The 14666-nt window shown below is 38.1% G+C and overlaps 1 protein-coding gene across 1 annotated transcript in view; it reads left to right on the forward strand.

Annotated features, from left to right (window-relative positions):
• Window positions 1–14666, forward strand: part of LOC125675776 (acetyl-CoA acetyltransferase, mitochondrial-like) — a 32950-nt gene that overhangs the window by 5344 nt on the left and 12940 nt on the right. Inside the window, exons 3-11 of the mRNA XM_048913576.2 lie at window positions 76–193; window positions 478–573; window positions 1152–1252; window positions 1379–1471; window positions 1580–1630; window positions 1793–1946; window positions 2929–3018; window positions 5428–5541; window positions 5716–5780. Coding sequence (XP_048769533.1) covers window positions 76–193; window positions 478–573; window positions 1152–1252; window positions 1379–1471; window positions 1580–1630; window positions 1793–1946; window positions 2929–3018; window positions 5428–5541; window positions 5716–5780 — 882 coding nt within the window. The remainder of the gene's footprint in view (window positions 1–75; window positions 194–477; window positions 574–1151; window positions 1253–1378; window positions 1472–1579; window positions 1631–1792; window positions 1947–2928; window positions 3019–5427; window positions 5542–5715; window positions 5781–14666) is intronic.

Consider the following 14666-nt stretch of genomic DNA (forward strand, 5'->3'; position numbering starts at 1 on the left):
ATTTATTAGTTTTTTTAATCACTGCCGGATTAGAACATCATTGTGTGTGTGTGATACTGGACTTTCATATTACAGGATGTGGTCATTGTTAGTGCTGTGAGGACACCCATCGGTTCATTTCAGAGCACCTTATCACAGTTAAAGGCTCCTCAACTGGGGGCCATTGCGATAAAGGAGGCAGTCAATAGAGCAGGTATAAATCCTAATCTGTAGATCAGTCTGATTAAAACCAGCCCCCTCCCCCTCTTTCTCCTATCATTGTCCTGAAGGGGGGGGGGCTGGTTTTAATCAGACTGATCTGTAGATGAACCTAAATTTAGAATTGAATTGATGTCCAAATCTCATCTCCAAAAGTAAAAATTCATTTATGACGCTAGATGAGTCCAGAAATGGTAAAGATTTGTAAATACTTGTATCATGGAATAAGGATTCAGATATGCAATATTCTATATTGTACTTGATATGTTTTTTCTTTAGGTATACAAAAAGAGGATGTGGATGAGGTGTATATGGGAAATGTTTGCACAGCTATGGAGGGACAGGCCCCCTGCAGACAGGCCACACTAGGGGCAGGTGAGTAATGTGCAGGCTAGTGTGTATTGGTGTTAGGGCAAGGTAATTGGTAAGACAAGTATGTAACGGATGTTAGGAGAATGCGGTGTCATGGTGAGTAAAGAGGTCTAAAGGAAAGTGTGTTATGGGTGTTAGGAGAATTTTGTGATGGTGAGTAAATGGTTTGAAAGACAAGTGTGTAACGAACGTTGGGAGAATGTGGTAATGGTGAGTAAATTGTTCTAAAGACTAGTGTATGGTGGATGTTAGGAGAATTTGGTGATGATTCCCGGATAGATGAGTGACAAGTGATGAGAGAATGTGGTGTCAGACTGAGATGACTTAGGAGTGTTGGGAGAATATTCATTGTCACAGTTTGCAGTCAAAGGGATAATTTCATTCCTTTTAGTGCCCTTGTTTATAATCATATTGATTTTAAAATTTCTCTTCTTTAAAAATCAAAGTCAACAATGTTCATATTGACGTAGCTTTTAAACTGAAGAAATAATTCCAGAGTTTTTTTTATAGTAAGCGAAATAGGGAATGATTGTTTCTTCTGCTTAACCCCTTGATGATGGGAATTGATTGTTATCACACAGGTCTTCCATTGTCCACTCCAACTACATCTGTCAACAAAGTCTGTGCATCAGGGATGAAAGCTGTCATGTTAGCAGCCCAGAATCTCATGTGTGGTCAACAGGTGAATCTTCTCTCTCTCTGTCTGTCTGTCCATCTCTCTCTCTCTCAAATCTTTTATTTTTATTACTTGAGTGTATGTTGCACAAGAGATGAATCACTAGGTAAACATCTGGTTATGTTTTTGTAGGATGTTATGGTGGCGGGGGGCATGGAGAGCATGTCCAATGTCCCCTACTACATGGCTAGAGGGGCCACACCCTACGGCAAAGTAGAACTCAAGGTAAGATACGGGGTCAACGAAAAATGTAGCATCATCCACATCATTTATAGTCAAGTTTAAGTGGTATTCTGATATTTTGGATCACGTTGTACTTTGTTTCATTAACAGGATGGTATAGTTCTGGACGGGTTGACAGATGCTTATGATCATTGTCATATGGTAAGAATCTCAGATTTGAAATACAATTTCATTAGAACTTTGGTACCTCATTGTCAGAGCAAACCTCACTATAGAATTGTAATCTGCAATAGCTCAAACAGTTTTCTGTTCGTATTTCTCAGTTGGTGTCTGTTTTTGAGATGATCCATTTGATTTTTTAAGGGTAATTGTGCTGAGAATACAGCCATGAAGTATAGTATCTCAAGACAGGAACAAGATGAATATGCCATCCGTAGCTACAAGTTAAGCCAGGCTGCAGCTGAGAAGGGGGTGTTCCAGAAGGAAATCACACCAGTGGAGGTACCCCAGAAGAAAGGCAAGAAAGACGGAGATACATTTACATGATAGTTCTACAAACTTGTCCCTAGAATATTGTGTGCTTTAATTGATTACAAACAAGGATAAGATCCTTGAAGAAGGTATCAGTATTCAGAATGTGGAAAAATTACTTGTAATCCTGGAGCATAATGGATCAATCGTAACTACTCTGCTATTTTTGTAACTGCAAATGAACCTCGTATGTGGATCGACACCAACAGAGTCAGTTGCCATGTTTACACAAATGCAACTATGATGTCACAGTGTTACGTTACAATATGAAACGTGAGCTTTCAAATGCATCTAAGATATCACACATATCTAAGGTATTGTACCACTATCAATTTCCACTTATATGTTTATGTATTAGAGTGAATAAGATGTTAATGATACCAAAGCTGAATCTGTAGTAAAAATTTAAATAACACTTTACACAGGCATTCAGTTCTAGCCCTTTAACTTCATTCACATGTGCGCTTCTGGCAAAGAAATGCATTGATTTGATGCAATCTTTGCACCGATCTACATCTGAGTCTTCTTACCGGTTACAGAAAAGGACGAGCACGTGATCCATTTGATAATGGATATTACTAGTGGTGTATCTTAAAAGTTGGGTAACCATTCTGAACTTCAAAATCATATTTCAATGTTGTGTCCTGACCTGGATTTTTTTTTTTAGAAAATATACTTAAGTCAAAGCTTGGACTTAAGTTTGAGGTTAAAATTTTGACTGCTCAAATTAAAGAAAACTTCAAACTTAAGTTTGAATTTTTTTTTGAGAAGTCCAAACTAGAACACAGCTGACACATACTTGTAGGGAGTACTTTAACTGGCATCTGTTTGGGTGGAAAGCACCTGCTGGTGACATGTGTGTACATATTAAGTTAATAATATCAATGTTAACTGAATGCATTCATTCTGTCTTTAATGGAATTTATAAATTCTGTTTGTCTTAATCATTTTCACTTTCGCCATTGCAGGTGATCCGAAAGTTGTAACTGAAGATGAAGAGTACAAGAAAGTCAACTTTGACAAATTTGCATCTTTGAGAGCAGTATTTCAGAAAGATGGTGAGTTGACAATTTTGATAGATAATCTGGTAATCACAGAAGCAGATTTACATCTTTAGGGTGTCCTGAATTAATTATATGTTTAACATCACCCTTATGCGTAGGTTTCACAGTCACTTATATTGCTTGGGGGCCTAACTACCAGATAAGGGTCTAGTAATTAGGCCCCCAAGCGATATAAGTGCCTGTGGTAGGTTTCGGTGAAATTACCATTTGTCGAAAACAAACAAATCCTATTAAGATTATGAATTACAATTCAGTTTTTTCTTTTGGCAACAAAACACATGCTATTTGTGCAGCATACATTTGATCAGTTGAAATTCTATCTGGGAATTCAAAGAATTTTGCTTCAGAATATCTAAACGTCAAAGTCTCAATATTATGTATACATTGTTTTCAATTTCTCTAAACACCAGTACATGAATTTTAATTGATAAATGATTTGTTTTTTTTTTTACTTTTGTTTGTTTATATTTTTCTTCCTTCCTTAGTAGGTTTTGAATTTTAGACTTGATGTTAAACAGAATTAATTTCAGATGGCCTTATTGATCATTTCACAAAGACTACAATCAATGCACATCACGCCACTTTTACCTGTTATTCAATATTTATACCCCCGCAAACAAAGTTTAGGCAGGTACTGTAAATTCCTAACTATATGTGAGAAATTTGTCATTATGTAATTTCGCGTCACTCGTGAAATAAAATCATTCGCCTTTATTTCTATATTGCTAAAATACATGTAAAAACTCAATAGAGCACTCACAAATTTATGCTCTTGTGATTTCATGTACATGAGTCATTTTGGGATATTTTATAAAAGTACTTGTGTAAAATAAGTAATTTACAGTATATTAGACAGACTTGATTAAAACTCTGTGTATGGTATATGAATAATGTAGTTGTGCGCCAGCTGTATTGATTGAGATATTTTAACATTCAAGGAAGTTATATGGTTTTTTTTTCCATTTTGAGGGGGTGTTGCCATCTTCATAGAGTACATCTTAAAAACCAGTGAACATATTTGGTTCAGACTTTGTGTATATATTGTGTATATAATGTGTATATAATATAATGAAGTTATGTACCTGTTATTTTTATGGAGATTCTTTAACATAAAAAGAAATTACGGATATTTTCATTTTACAGGTGTTTTTCAACTCTATTGGCTTAGTTATTATACCCCCCGCAACAAGTTGTGGGGGGGTATACTGGAATCGGGTTGTCCGTCTATCTGTCCGTCCGTCCGTCTGTCCGTCTGTAGACGCAATGGTTTCCGGGCTCTAAAGCATTATCCTTTCCACCTACCATCACCATATCATATATATGGACTACCCATGGGATGAAGATGTTCCCTATCGATTTTGGGGTCAAAAGGTCAAAGGTCAAGTGCACTGGACATCGAAGTAGCAATATGGTTTCCGGGCTCTAAAGTGTTATCCTTTCCACCTACCGTCACCATATCATACATATGGACTACCCATGGGATGAAGATGTTCCCTATCGATTTTGGGGTCAAAAGGTCAAAGGTCAAGCGCACTGGACATCGAAGTAGCAATATGGTTTCCAGGCTCTAAAGCGTTATCCTTTCCACCTACAGTCACCATATCATACATATGGACTACCCATGGGATGAAGATGTTCCCTATCGATTTTGGGGTCAAAAGGTCAAAGGTCACGCACACTGGACATCGAAGTAGCAATATGGTTCGGTTTGTCATGCCATTTGTTTTTTACACTCAGAAAAGAGGTAGTTTATACCTATTACCAACACCCTTTGGGAGATTGGGGTAAGCGGGGGGTATTCTTAGTGAGCATTGCTCACAGTACCTCTTGTTTTCTTTTAGAGTTTGCAATGATCTATTCTTTCACAGATACTACTGCATTAGTTTAGGAGAGGGTATAATGGAATCATCAGTCCATTTGTCTGTCTGTCTGCCTATCTGTCTGTGGATGTCATTTTGTTGATAAGATATGTGTCATTTACTGACTCATGTATGTTGAACAGTTATCCATGAAATACTACTGCAGAATATATAGTTTTGCATTTACATTAATTGCTCTCAAGAAAACAAGAGTTATTCGTGTTCGAAAGTTCAACTGTTTTCCACCATGATCCGTTGTGTGCTGTGGGGGGTAAAAGTCCTGTAAGGACAGTTCTAGTTTTTCCAAACAGATGCTGTGTTCAATCTGTATATAAAGTTCCTCATCAATTTCAAAATGCTTTTTGTGAAATATATCAGTACATGTACACGTGTTCCTAATTTTTGGCACTAGTTGATATGTTCAATGTAGATCAGTTTTACTGGATGCAGTCTTTCAACATTGATGCAAGTTAGCTTTTCAAAGAATTGGTGTAAAACAAACTTTTAAAGACAGAATTGATGTACTATTTCACTTTATGGACAGGCACGGTTACTGCCGCTAATGCCAGTACACTAAACGATGGAGCAGGTGCCCTGGTGTTGATGACTGCTGCAGCGGCCAACAGGCTGGGGGTCACTCCTCTGGCCAGGATTCTGGGTATGTGGACATCAAAGGAACTGGCATAATTTGGTAGAAGAAATCCTTTTGTGATCTGAAGTTACTTTATTTTATAATACACGATCAAAGGTTGAATTAAAGGTAAAGTTTGCTGTGATTTACTGCTTCCTGCAACCAACTTTTATGACTATTATGTACATGGTTTTCCTGCAGGATTTGCGGATGCAGCCAGACACCCTATTGACTTTCCAACTGCCCCAGCACTGGCCATTCCTAAGGTGTGTATAATCTATTAAAAAATTTCATTTTTAGATCATCTGAGCTGAAAGCTCAAGTGATCTTTTCTGATCACCCAGCATCCATCTGTCTGTAAACTTTTCACATTTTTGACTTCTTCTCCAGAACCACTGAAACAATTTCAACCAAACTTGGCACAAAGCATCCTTGGATGAAGGCTTTCAAATTGAAAGGCCCTGGCTCCTTGAAAGGGGAGATAATTGCAAAAGTGCGAAAATAGGATGGGGTCATTTAAAAATCTTCTGAAGAACAAACTAGCCAGTAAAGTTCAAATTGGCACTTCCTTACATAGTGCAGAATTTATCACAATAAATACGTTACCTTTATAAATTTGGATATTCACCTGCTTGCAGTCTTGTATCGGAAAAAAACCATGTAATAAAAAAGCACCCTTTGTGACCCGCCACCTCTGACATGCTCAGAAACCAACATCCGGTAACATCTTTTCTTTTCCGCCGTTGTGGAGTGCAGTCACGTTTTTCTCGAGGAGGAAAAGAATTTTTTCTACTTGCTATTTTTGGCTAAGTATTGCATGGTATTTGTTGATATTACTTTATTACATTATTAAGCATTATGGCGAATGAAGGTGAAAATGTTAAATTACCTTTTATTGCTGTAGAGGGAGAGTATTGGGACTCTGTTGACTCTAGAAGTTTTGGTCCCATGGAATCTGACCCTTTTCTTTCTTATGGGAATGTCATGGATTCTCCAGGAATTCCTTCTACCCCGGTTACTTCGGTAGGTCAAATTAGAGCTACATCTACTATTACGCGACCTCCTGGTAGTCCGGTGGCTAGTTCTCGCCCTGAGAGTTTTCCTTCGGGTAATCGTAGGGAGACGTTTTATCGGTCTAGGTGGCCAGCTAGATTTCCTCATCCCATGTATTCTGTGCCACTTTATCCCTACTCGACTCAACCTGTGTGGACAGGGCAAGGTTTTGTTAGTAAACCAAACTTAATGGAGTCCTCCAATAAGGACGAAATTAAATGTTTGGTTTCATCTATTCAGAAACTGGAGGCTTCTATTTCTTCAAAATTTGTGACAGTGGAACGTAGACTAGATTTGATTGAAAAAAGCAAATCAGCTACGTCCCCCACTGTTCCTGGGGCTGCTCTTGTCACCCCTCGGCCCGCTTTTGATAATAAAGCGGACGAGGAGGTTGACTCATTATCTTTGGCTCCAAGTAGTCAAGAGGCATCTTTTCTGAGCGATAATTGCCTATCTCCGGTTCCTTCAGTCGATGAAGTTGGGCTTTCTCAGGAGCAACTTCCGGTAGAGAATCTCACTCTGAAAGACAAAGTGTACGCAATTCGTAGAGAATTGTCAGGTCACGATTCTTTAGTTTCTCCTCCCAGGAGTTCTCACATACCTTCTGATTTTCAGTCCTGCTCTGGTCTTGTGAGAGATTCTTCTAAGTCGTATGCTTCTTTTCCCGAGTCTAGTCATTTTAAATCTGCATTGGCTTCCATTAATTCTCATCTTGTCGACGATCAGATGTCCTCCAATAAGGCCTCTAATTTAGTTAGACAAAATCTGGCTTTTAGTACATCTTCTTTCCCTGGTAAGGTTAGAATGAAGTATTTTGATATTCATGATGTTTCCTTGGGAAAATCTCAACCTGTTTTTGATAAGACTTTTTCCAATCTTCTTGGTGCTAAGTCTTCTGAGGGGGTCAAGTTATCTCAGACTTCTTATTCTAGGTCGGAGAACAATCTTCGGGGTGTTGCCGCAGCTTTACAATATGCGGAGCATTTTCTTGCTGCTGCAGGTGCCTCTCTTAAAGATAAGGGCGAAGAATTTGATGATGTTCGTTCTTTTCTTCTCCAAGTAGATAGATGTCTTTGCACTTCTCAGCTCTTGAATCTTGGCACTATTGCCAATTTTTCTTTAGCTAGGAGACAAGAGATTCTTCAAAAATCTAACGTCTCTGAGTTTCTTAAAGACAACCTACTTTTTTCTCCTCTTCATAAAGAGCAGTTATTTGGCATCTCTTTACGCAAATTACAAGAGGAATTACACAAAGAACCTCCTACTGTTAAAGTAGATGTACAACTCAACAATGGTAGTTCTAGGCGTGTTTCTTGTTCTTCTAAATCAGACTCTTCTAGAAGTAAGTCTCAAGGTGCTACTAAATCTGGCTCTTCTCTGCAAGGTTCAAATAATCTTAAGAGAAGTAATGAGCATCGTTCTTTCCCATCGGCTTCGGGATCTAATAATAAAAAACCCAAAGTAGCCAAGGGTAAGAAATCTCAGTTTTGATGCCTCCCCCCCTCCTGTAGCACAATCCACTCTTTCCGAGGAAGTAGGTGTTCCCTTTCCTCATCTTCCTGTGGGAGGACGCCTCTCTCTTTTTCTTCCTCATTGGTCCCGTCTCATTTCGGACAAATGGGTTCTTTCTGTGCTACGGAGGGGTTTAGAGCTTCAATTTCGAGAACAGCCTCCTCTCTCTGCGGTTCCTCTGGAATTTTCTATGACCAGAGACCCGTGGAAAAATCTGTTGTTACAAGAGGAAGTGTCTCTACTTCTCCAAAAGAATGTATTGGAAGAAGTAAGTCCACCTCTAGGTTGGGGGTTCTACTCTCGTCTCTTTCTTGTACCCAAAAATAATGGACAAATGAGACCTGTGTTGGACCTCTCTTTTCTGAATCAGTATCTGGTGATTCCACATTTCAAAATGGAGACCAACAGGTCGATCAGAACCTCTCTCCATACAGGGATGTGGACGTCTTCTTTAGATCTGACGGATGCTTATTTTCATGTCCCTATAGCTCCGGCTTATCGGAAGTTTCTTCGTCTGGTCTGGGAGGGCAAGGTATATGCTTTCAGGGCAATGCCTTTTGGCCTATCTACTGCTCCACTAGTGTTCACAAAAATTTTTCAAACAGTGGTTGCGTATCTACACTCCCAGTCCATTTTCATCCATACATATCTAGACGATTCTCTGATCAAGAATTTTTCTTTCAACCTTCTTCATCAACATACTCATCGAGTTATTCATCTTCTGTTGAAGCTGGGTTTCCTTATTTCTTGGGAAAAATCAGAGATAGTTCCCAGTCAGAGTTTCATTTTCCTAGGGGAACAATTTCGAACAGATCTTGGGATAGTTCTTCCTCCAGAGGAGAAATTTCTCAAGCTTCAGTATCTGTTGGATCAACTACTTTCAGCCAAACAGGCTTCAGCTCGCCAGTTTCTACAACTGATAGGTTTTCTGATTTCTCTGATGGACATAGTACCTTTAGGTCGTCTTCATATTCGCCCCATTCAGTGGTATCTTCTGGAATTTTGGGTACCAGCCTCACAACAGTGGGAAGCTGTTATTCCCATTCTTCCCAGATTGTATCCTCATCTTCTGTGGTGGTCAGTGAGAGAGAATGTTATGATAGGTTGCTCGCTAGACCCCCCAGTTCCTTCTATGACCCTGTTTACAGATGCTTCTCTGACAGGCTGGGGAGCTACCCTGGAGGGCAGAGAGGCATCAGGTATATGGTCCGGTCTCCAGTTGACAGAACACATCAATTTACTGGAGATGCGGGCTGTTCTTCTGGCATTGAAACAATTTTCCCAATTTGTTCAGGGTCAATCTCTGATGATAGCCACAGACAATACAACAGTAGTGGCTTATCTGCAGAATCAGGGCGGCACACATTCTCAGTCTCTTTACCTTCTGTGCAAAGAAATTCTGTTGTTTTGCCGTTCCCTGGGAATTCGCTTGTCAGTCAGGCATGTTCCTGGCAATCTGAATCTAGTAGCGGATGCTCTCTCAAGGTCACTGCATCCAGTGAATACAGAATGGGAGTTACATCCAGCAGTCTTTCAGGAGATCTGTCTCAAGTGGGATCGTCCTCATATAGACCTCTTTGCTACGCATCTGAATTGCAAACTGCCAACGTTTGTGTCTCCGATTCCAGACAACAAAGCTTTAGCAGTGGATGCAATGTCTTTCGATTGGAAGGGGATGTTTTCTTACATGTTTCCTCCTTTTCGCCTCCTTCCCAAGATTTTACACAAAATCAGGGTAGAAATTTGCAAGACCATTCTTATTGCTCCAGCATGGCCAAAACAATCTTGGTTTCCAGATCTTCTTCAACTGTGTTGTGCGAGACCAATTCTGCTTCCTCTCAGGAAAGATCTTTTGTCTCAATTCAAAGGCAGGAAAGTTCATCAGAATCTTTCCAACCTCCATCTACACGCATGGTTACTGTCAGGGAATCTCTCAGACAGGATGGCTTTTCTGACAGAGCAGCCAAACGTATCTCTAGTTCAGTCAGAAAATCTACAGGAGCAATTTATGACTCTAAGTGGAACATCTTCTGTTCTTGGTGTCGTTCAAAGGAAATTGATCCTCTCGCAGTTACTGTCCAACAGTTAGCTGAGTTTTTAGTTTATCTGTTTGAAGACAAAGGTTTCTCTCCCTCTACTATTAAGGGCTATCGTTCAGCTTTATCCAGAACTATAGCTTTGTCAGGAGGTCCTGATTTTGGGAAGAATGAGTTCTTGTCCCTCATGGTCAAGAATTTTTGTTTGGAACGACCTAGACAACGTAGGCTGGTTCCATCCTGGAATTTAGCTTTGGTTCTTAGGACTTTACAATTTCCTCCTTTCGAACCTTTATTTTTAGCTTCCTTTAAGTTTTTGACCTTGAAGTGCTGTTTTTTATTAGCTTTAGCTTCTGGTCGTAGAAGGAGTGAGATTCATGCTTTCTCCATTGCAGATTCTTGTCTCAGATTTTCTGCAGATAATTCTTCAGTTACTCTGTTGACAGATCCATCTTTCTTAGCCAAGAATCAGTTATCAGACAAAGGTTCTGGACCTATTGTTATTCCTGCTCTACCTAAATCATTAGGTAATCAGGATTTATGTCCAGTGCGTACACTTCAGAAATATATTTCTGTTTCGTCAACGCTCAGACCTTCTGGTTCTACTAGACTTTTCATTCCTATTAAGAAAGGTCTAAAGGATATTTCGGCTAAGACTATTTCTACTTGGCTTTGTCATACTGTTAAGATGGCTTACCAATCTTCATCTCCAGAAGCCTTGTCTCGTGTTCAAGTTCAGGCACATGAAATTAGAGCATTGTCTTGCTCCTGGGCTATTTTCAATTCCTCCTCTATGTCGGAAATCATGTCAGCTGGTTATTGGAGGTCTGATAGTACCTTTTATAACCATTACCTTAGATCTATGCCCCTTCATAGTGACAGTTTGTTCTCGCTTGGACCTCTAGTTTCAGCTCAAAAAGTGGTTTTTCCTCCTAGTTGCCAATCTCAGGGGGATTCAGCTCTACTTTGAATTCTGCTTATCTAAATTTATAAAGGTAACGTATTTATTGTGATAAATTCTAAATTTTTAGTATTAAAATTTGTATTTGTTAAATAAATACTTACCTTTATAAATCAGAGGTCCCAACCCACCTCCCCTTCATCCCCCTTCTAATTTTTTGTTTTATGTCAAAGAATAGATGATACCGGATGTTGGTTTCTGAGCATGTCAGAGGTGGCGGGTCACAAAGGGTGCTTTTTTATTACATGGTTTTTTTCCGATACAAGACTGCAAGCAGGTGAATATCCAAATTTATAAAGGTAAGTATTTATTTAACAAATACAAATTTTAATACTAAAAATTTAGATTCAGGTTTGTTAAAATCATGCCCCCCCCCCCCCCTCCTCCCTGGGGTAGGGTAGGACCACAGTTGGGGATCAAAGTTTTACATGGAAATGTATAGTGAAAATCTTTAAAAATCTTCTTCTCAAGAACCACTGGACCAGAAAAGATGAAATTTACACAAAAGCTTCCTGATGTATAATGCAGATTGAAGTTTGTTAAAACCATGGGCCCTGGGAGTAGTGTGGGGCCACAATAGGGGATCAAACTCTTACATGTGAATATACAGGGAAATTCTTTAAAAATCTTCTTCTCAAGAATCACTGGGCTAGAAAAGTTCAAATTTACATAAAAGCTTCCTTACATAGAGTAGATCCAAGCTGGGGGCTAGGGTGGGGTCACAGTAGGGGATCAAAGTGTTACATGATGATATATAGGAGAAATATTTAAAAATGTCTCTTGATCTATTTAAACTAGAGCTTTCATATTTCGTTTATACATTCTTAAGTTTATAGAAAGGCCTTTCATGTTATGCTATGGTGTGTGATCTTGTGACCTTGAGCTGGAAGTTTGAATTACTTTTAATAAAAATATGACCTATTCAATATCTTCTGAAATATTTAAGATAGATCTTTCATATCTTGTATATCTTTCTTATGGCAAGACCTTTCATTTGATATCATGATCTATGACCTTGAACTTGGATTTTGACCTACTTTTAAAAAAACATAACCTATTCAATATATCCGAAACTATTTTAGGTGGGATTTTCATATTTTGTCTATAGATTCATTATGGCAATACCTTTTTATGCTTTAGTGTTTGATTTTTTTTACCTTGACCTGGAAGTTTGACCTACTTTTAATAAAAATCTGACCTATTCAATATCTCCTAAACTATAAGAGAGAGAGCTTTCACATTTTGAATATAGATTTCTTATGGCAAGGTCTTTCATTTGATATCATGATATTGTAACCTTGGTCTCATCCAGAACAGCAAGGTCATGCAGGTCATATTGGTGTTGAGGTATCTCATTGTTATGTGAATTCATTTTCAGTTACGTTGTGATCCTTTAGCAGTGATTCATATATACCCCCCATGACTATAACAATGAGTCCCAAGCTAAAATCATTGAGTCTAAAGTTTGTATTCTTTCAAACAATTGTCATTTCTATCAAAACCTTCTAACCTTTCTAACTTTTTAAAGGCCGGGAGTAACCTAGAAAAATTTACACCCCTACAGCAATTAAGCATATATGGCAAGAGGGCAGGGCTTAGCAGTGTTATCAGAATAAGCAGCAGTCTGATGTTTGACTCTACACGTGCTCTGTAGCAGATGATATTTTGAACAGGGAGACTGGCATGATTTATCAAAATAAACTAAAGTTTTCCCGCATTTTTCTACCACTCTGCTTAATCTGTGAGGCACTGAAAGGATATGTTTTTACTTTAACAAAACTTCACCCTAGGAACTACAAAATGAATTCATCATTGTTTTATCCATGTCTTTTAAAACATGTAGTTTTTTTGATAATATACACAAATATTGGTATATTTGATATACTAATACTTATGATTTTCCTCTTGGTACCTTTCAATTATGAGAAGAATTTGGTATATTTGATATACTAATACTTATGATTTTCCTCTTGGTACCTTTCAATTATGAGAAGAATTTGGGGGAAATTGTAGCTGTGCAATGGAGGACATGTGCATTGAAGGATTATTAAGAAACACTTTGTCCATTATGATATTTGGAGACCTACTATCTGTGATTGTCTCTTTTGACATTGTAATGTCCACACGTAAGAGTCCAGATTGAGAGTAATTTTAGAGTGATGGTTGAACAATTGGACATATTTGTCATCATTGATGAGAGACAATGGGAGTTACACAACTGGCCTAGGAGATTGTTGCTTAATCAAACAAACACCATGCTTGAAATTTTTCGAGAAAAGGTACCAGCAATCCAGCAAAACTCTGAAACAGCGATCAGACTGAACAGTCCTAATGAGTTAATTTTTATAAAGTTAACCAATTTTTTTTAAAGGAATGTGATTATATATAATTAAAAAATAAAATCTGGATTTACCAATGATATATGAGTAAGTACTTTTTTTCCACGTTGTACAGTGATTTGATTACATGTTTCCTTTGGTGCAATCCCTCTTTATCTAGAACTAGACAAGCATGCTCGTGCAATATGTGAGTCAACATCCGGTGTAAACAATAACAAAAAATAATCACACCCACAAACTGCCAATCTCTAATTTGAAATACAAATTTAACCCTGCTTCAGATTTTTGAGGCCAAAATTAAAACTTCATGAGAATTTATATCTAAAATAGATATGGCCAATATATGCACAGTTATGAGGGGAACAAGCATACCCATTTCAAAATTTCAGTACAACAGCTTAATCTTTATTTTTGCAAAATAAGTGCTGCAATCTGAATGTGACCAGAAAATTCATATATTCCACCATTTTCACCGATTGGCTGCTTTTATACCCAACTGCTGGCCTTTAACCTCTACTGGATCGACATTTGACTTTGAGGACTTGATGTTTGTTTTCCCCTTTGCTTACTGTCAACATTAATATTTGTGTCACTTTGTAAAAATGTACTTAACTTTCCCTGATTATGTTAATAAAAAGATTTTCAGAGGCATCAGTAACAGTCAAGGGTTTAATAACAGTCTACTCAACATATAATGTCCAGGGCTCGAAATTAGCATATGCCCGTCAGTCCATGACTGGTTAAAAGTCTGGCGGACTGATTGACATTTGTTTTAGCCAGTCCGGTGGGACTGGTCAATTTTCTAAAACGTCATTTGGAAAACATACTTATGGAAACACTCATTTGGCATTCCTCTGTAGATATCAACTGAGCCCGATTAGTAAATATAAATCTCACATTTAATAAGTGTTACAATATTGTCCGAGACATATCTGACAAGTTAAATTCCATTACTTTATTTTAATAACATTAATGAAATGTTTGATTATTTCTGGAAAACTCTGGTGGACTGGTAAATTTTTCTGCAGACAGGTTGAAATTATACCATATTTGTCCGGCTGGACTGTTGACATAAAAAGTTAAGTTTCCAGCACCGATGTCATACATCACTGTGTTTCAGTGGTTAATTCAGTGCAAGTTGATCATTGTCAACATTACAGCTTACAATTTTTGTCATTCGGAATATCTCGGATGGTTTGTACGTTATGGGGTTCAGATTTTTGACTAATTACTGGCAAAATTAAAAACACT

Source organism: Ostrea edulis, chromosome 3 (assembly GCF_947568905.1).
Source record: "Ostrea edulis chromosome 3, xbOstEdul1.1, whole genome shotgun sequence".
NCBI classification, from domain to species: Eukaryota; Metazoa; Mollusca; class Bivalvia; order Ostreida; family Ostreidae; genus Ostrea; species Ostrea edulis.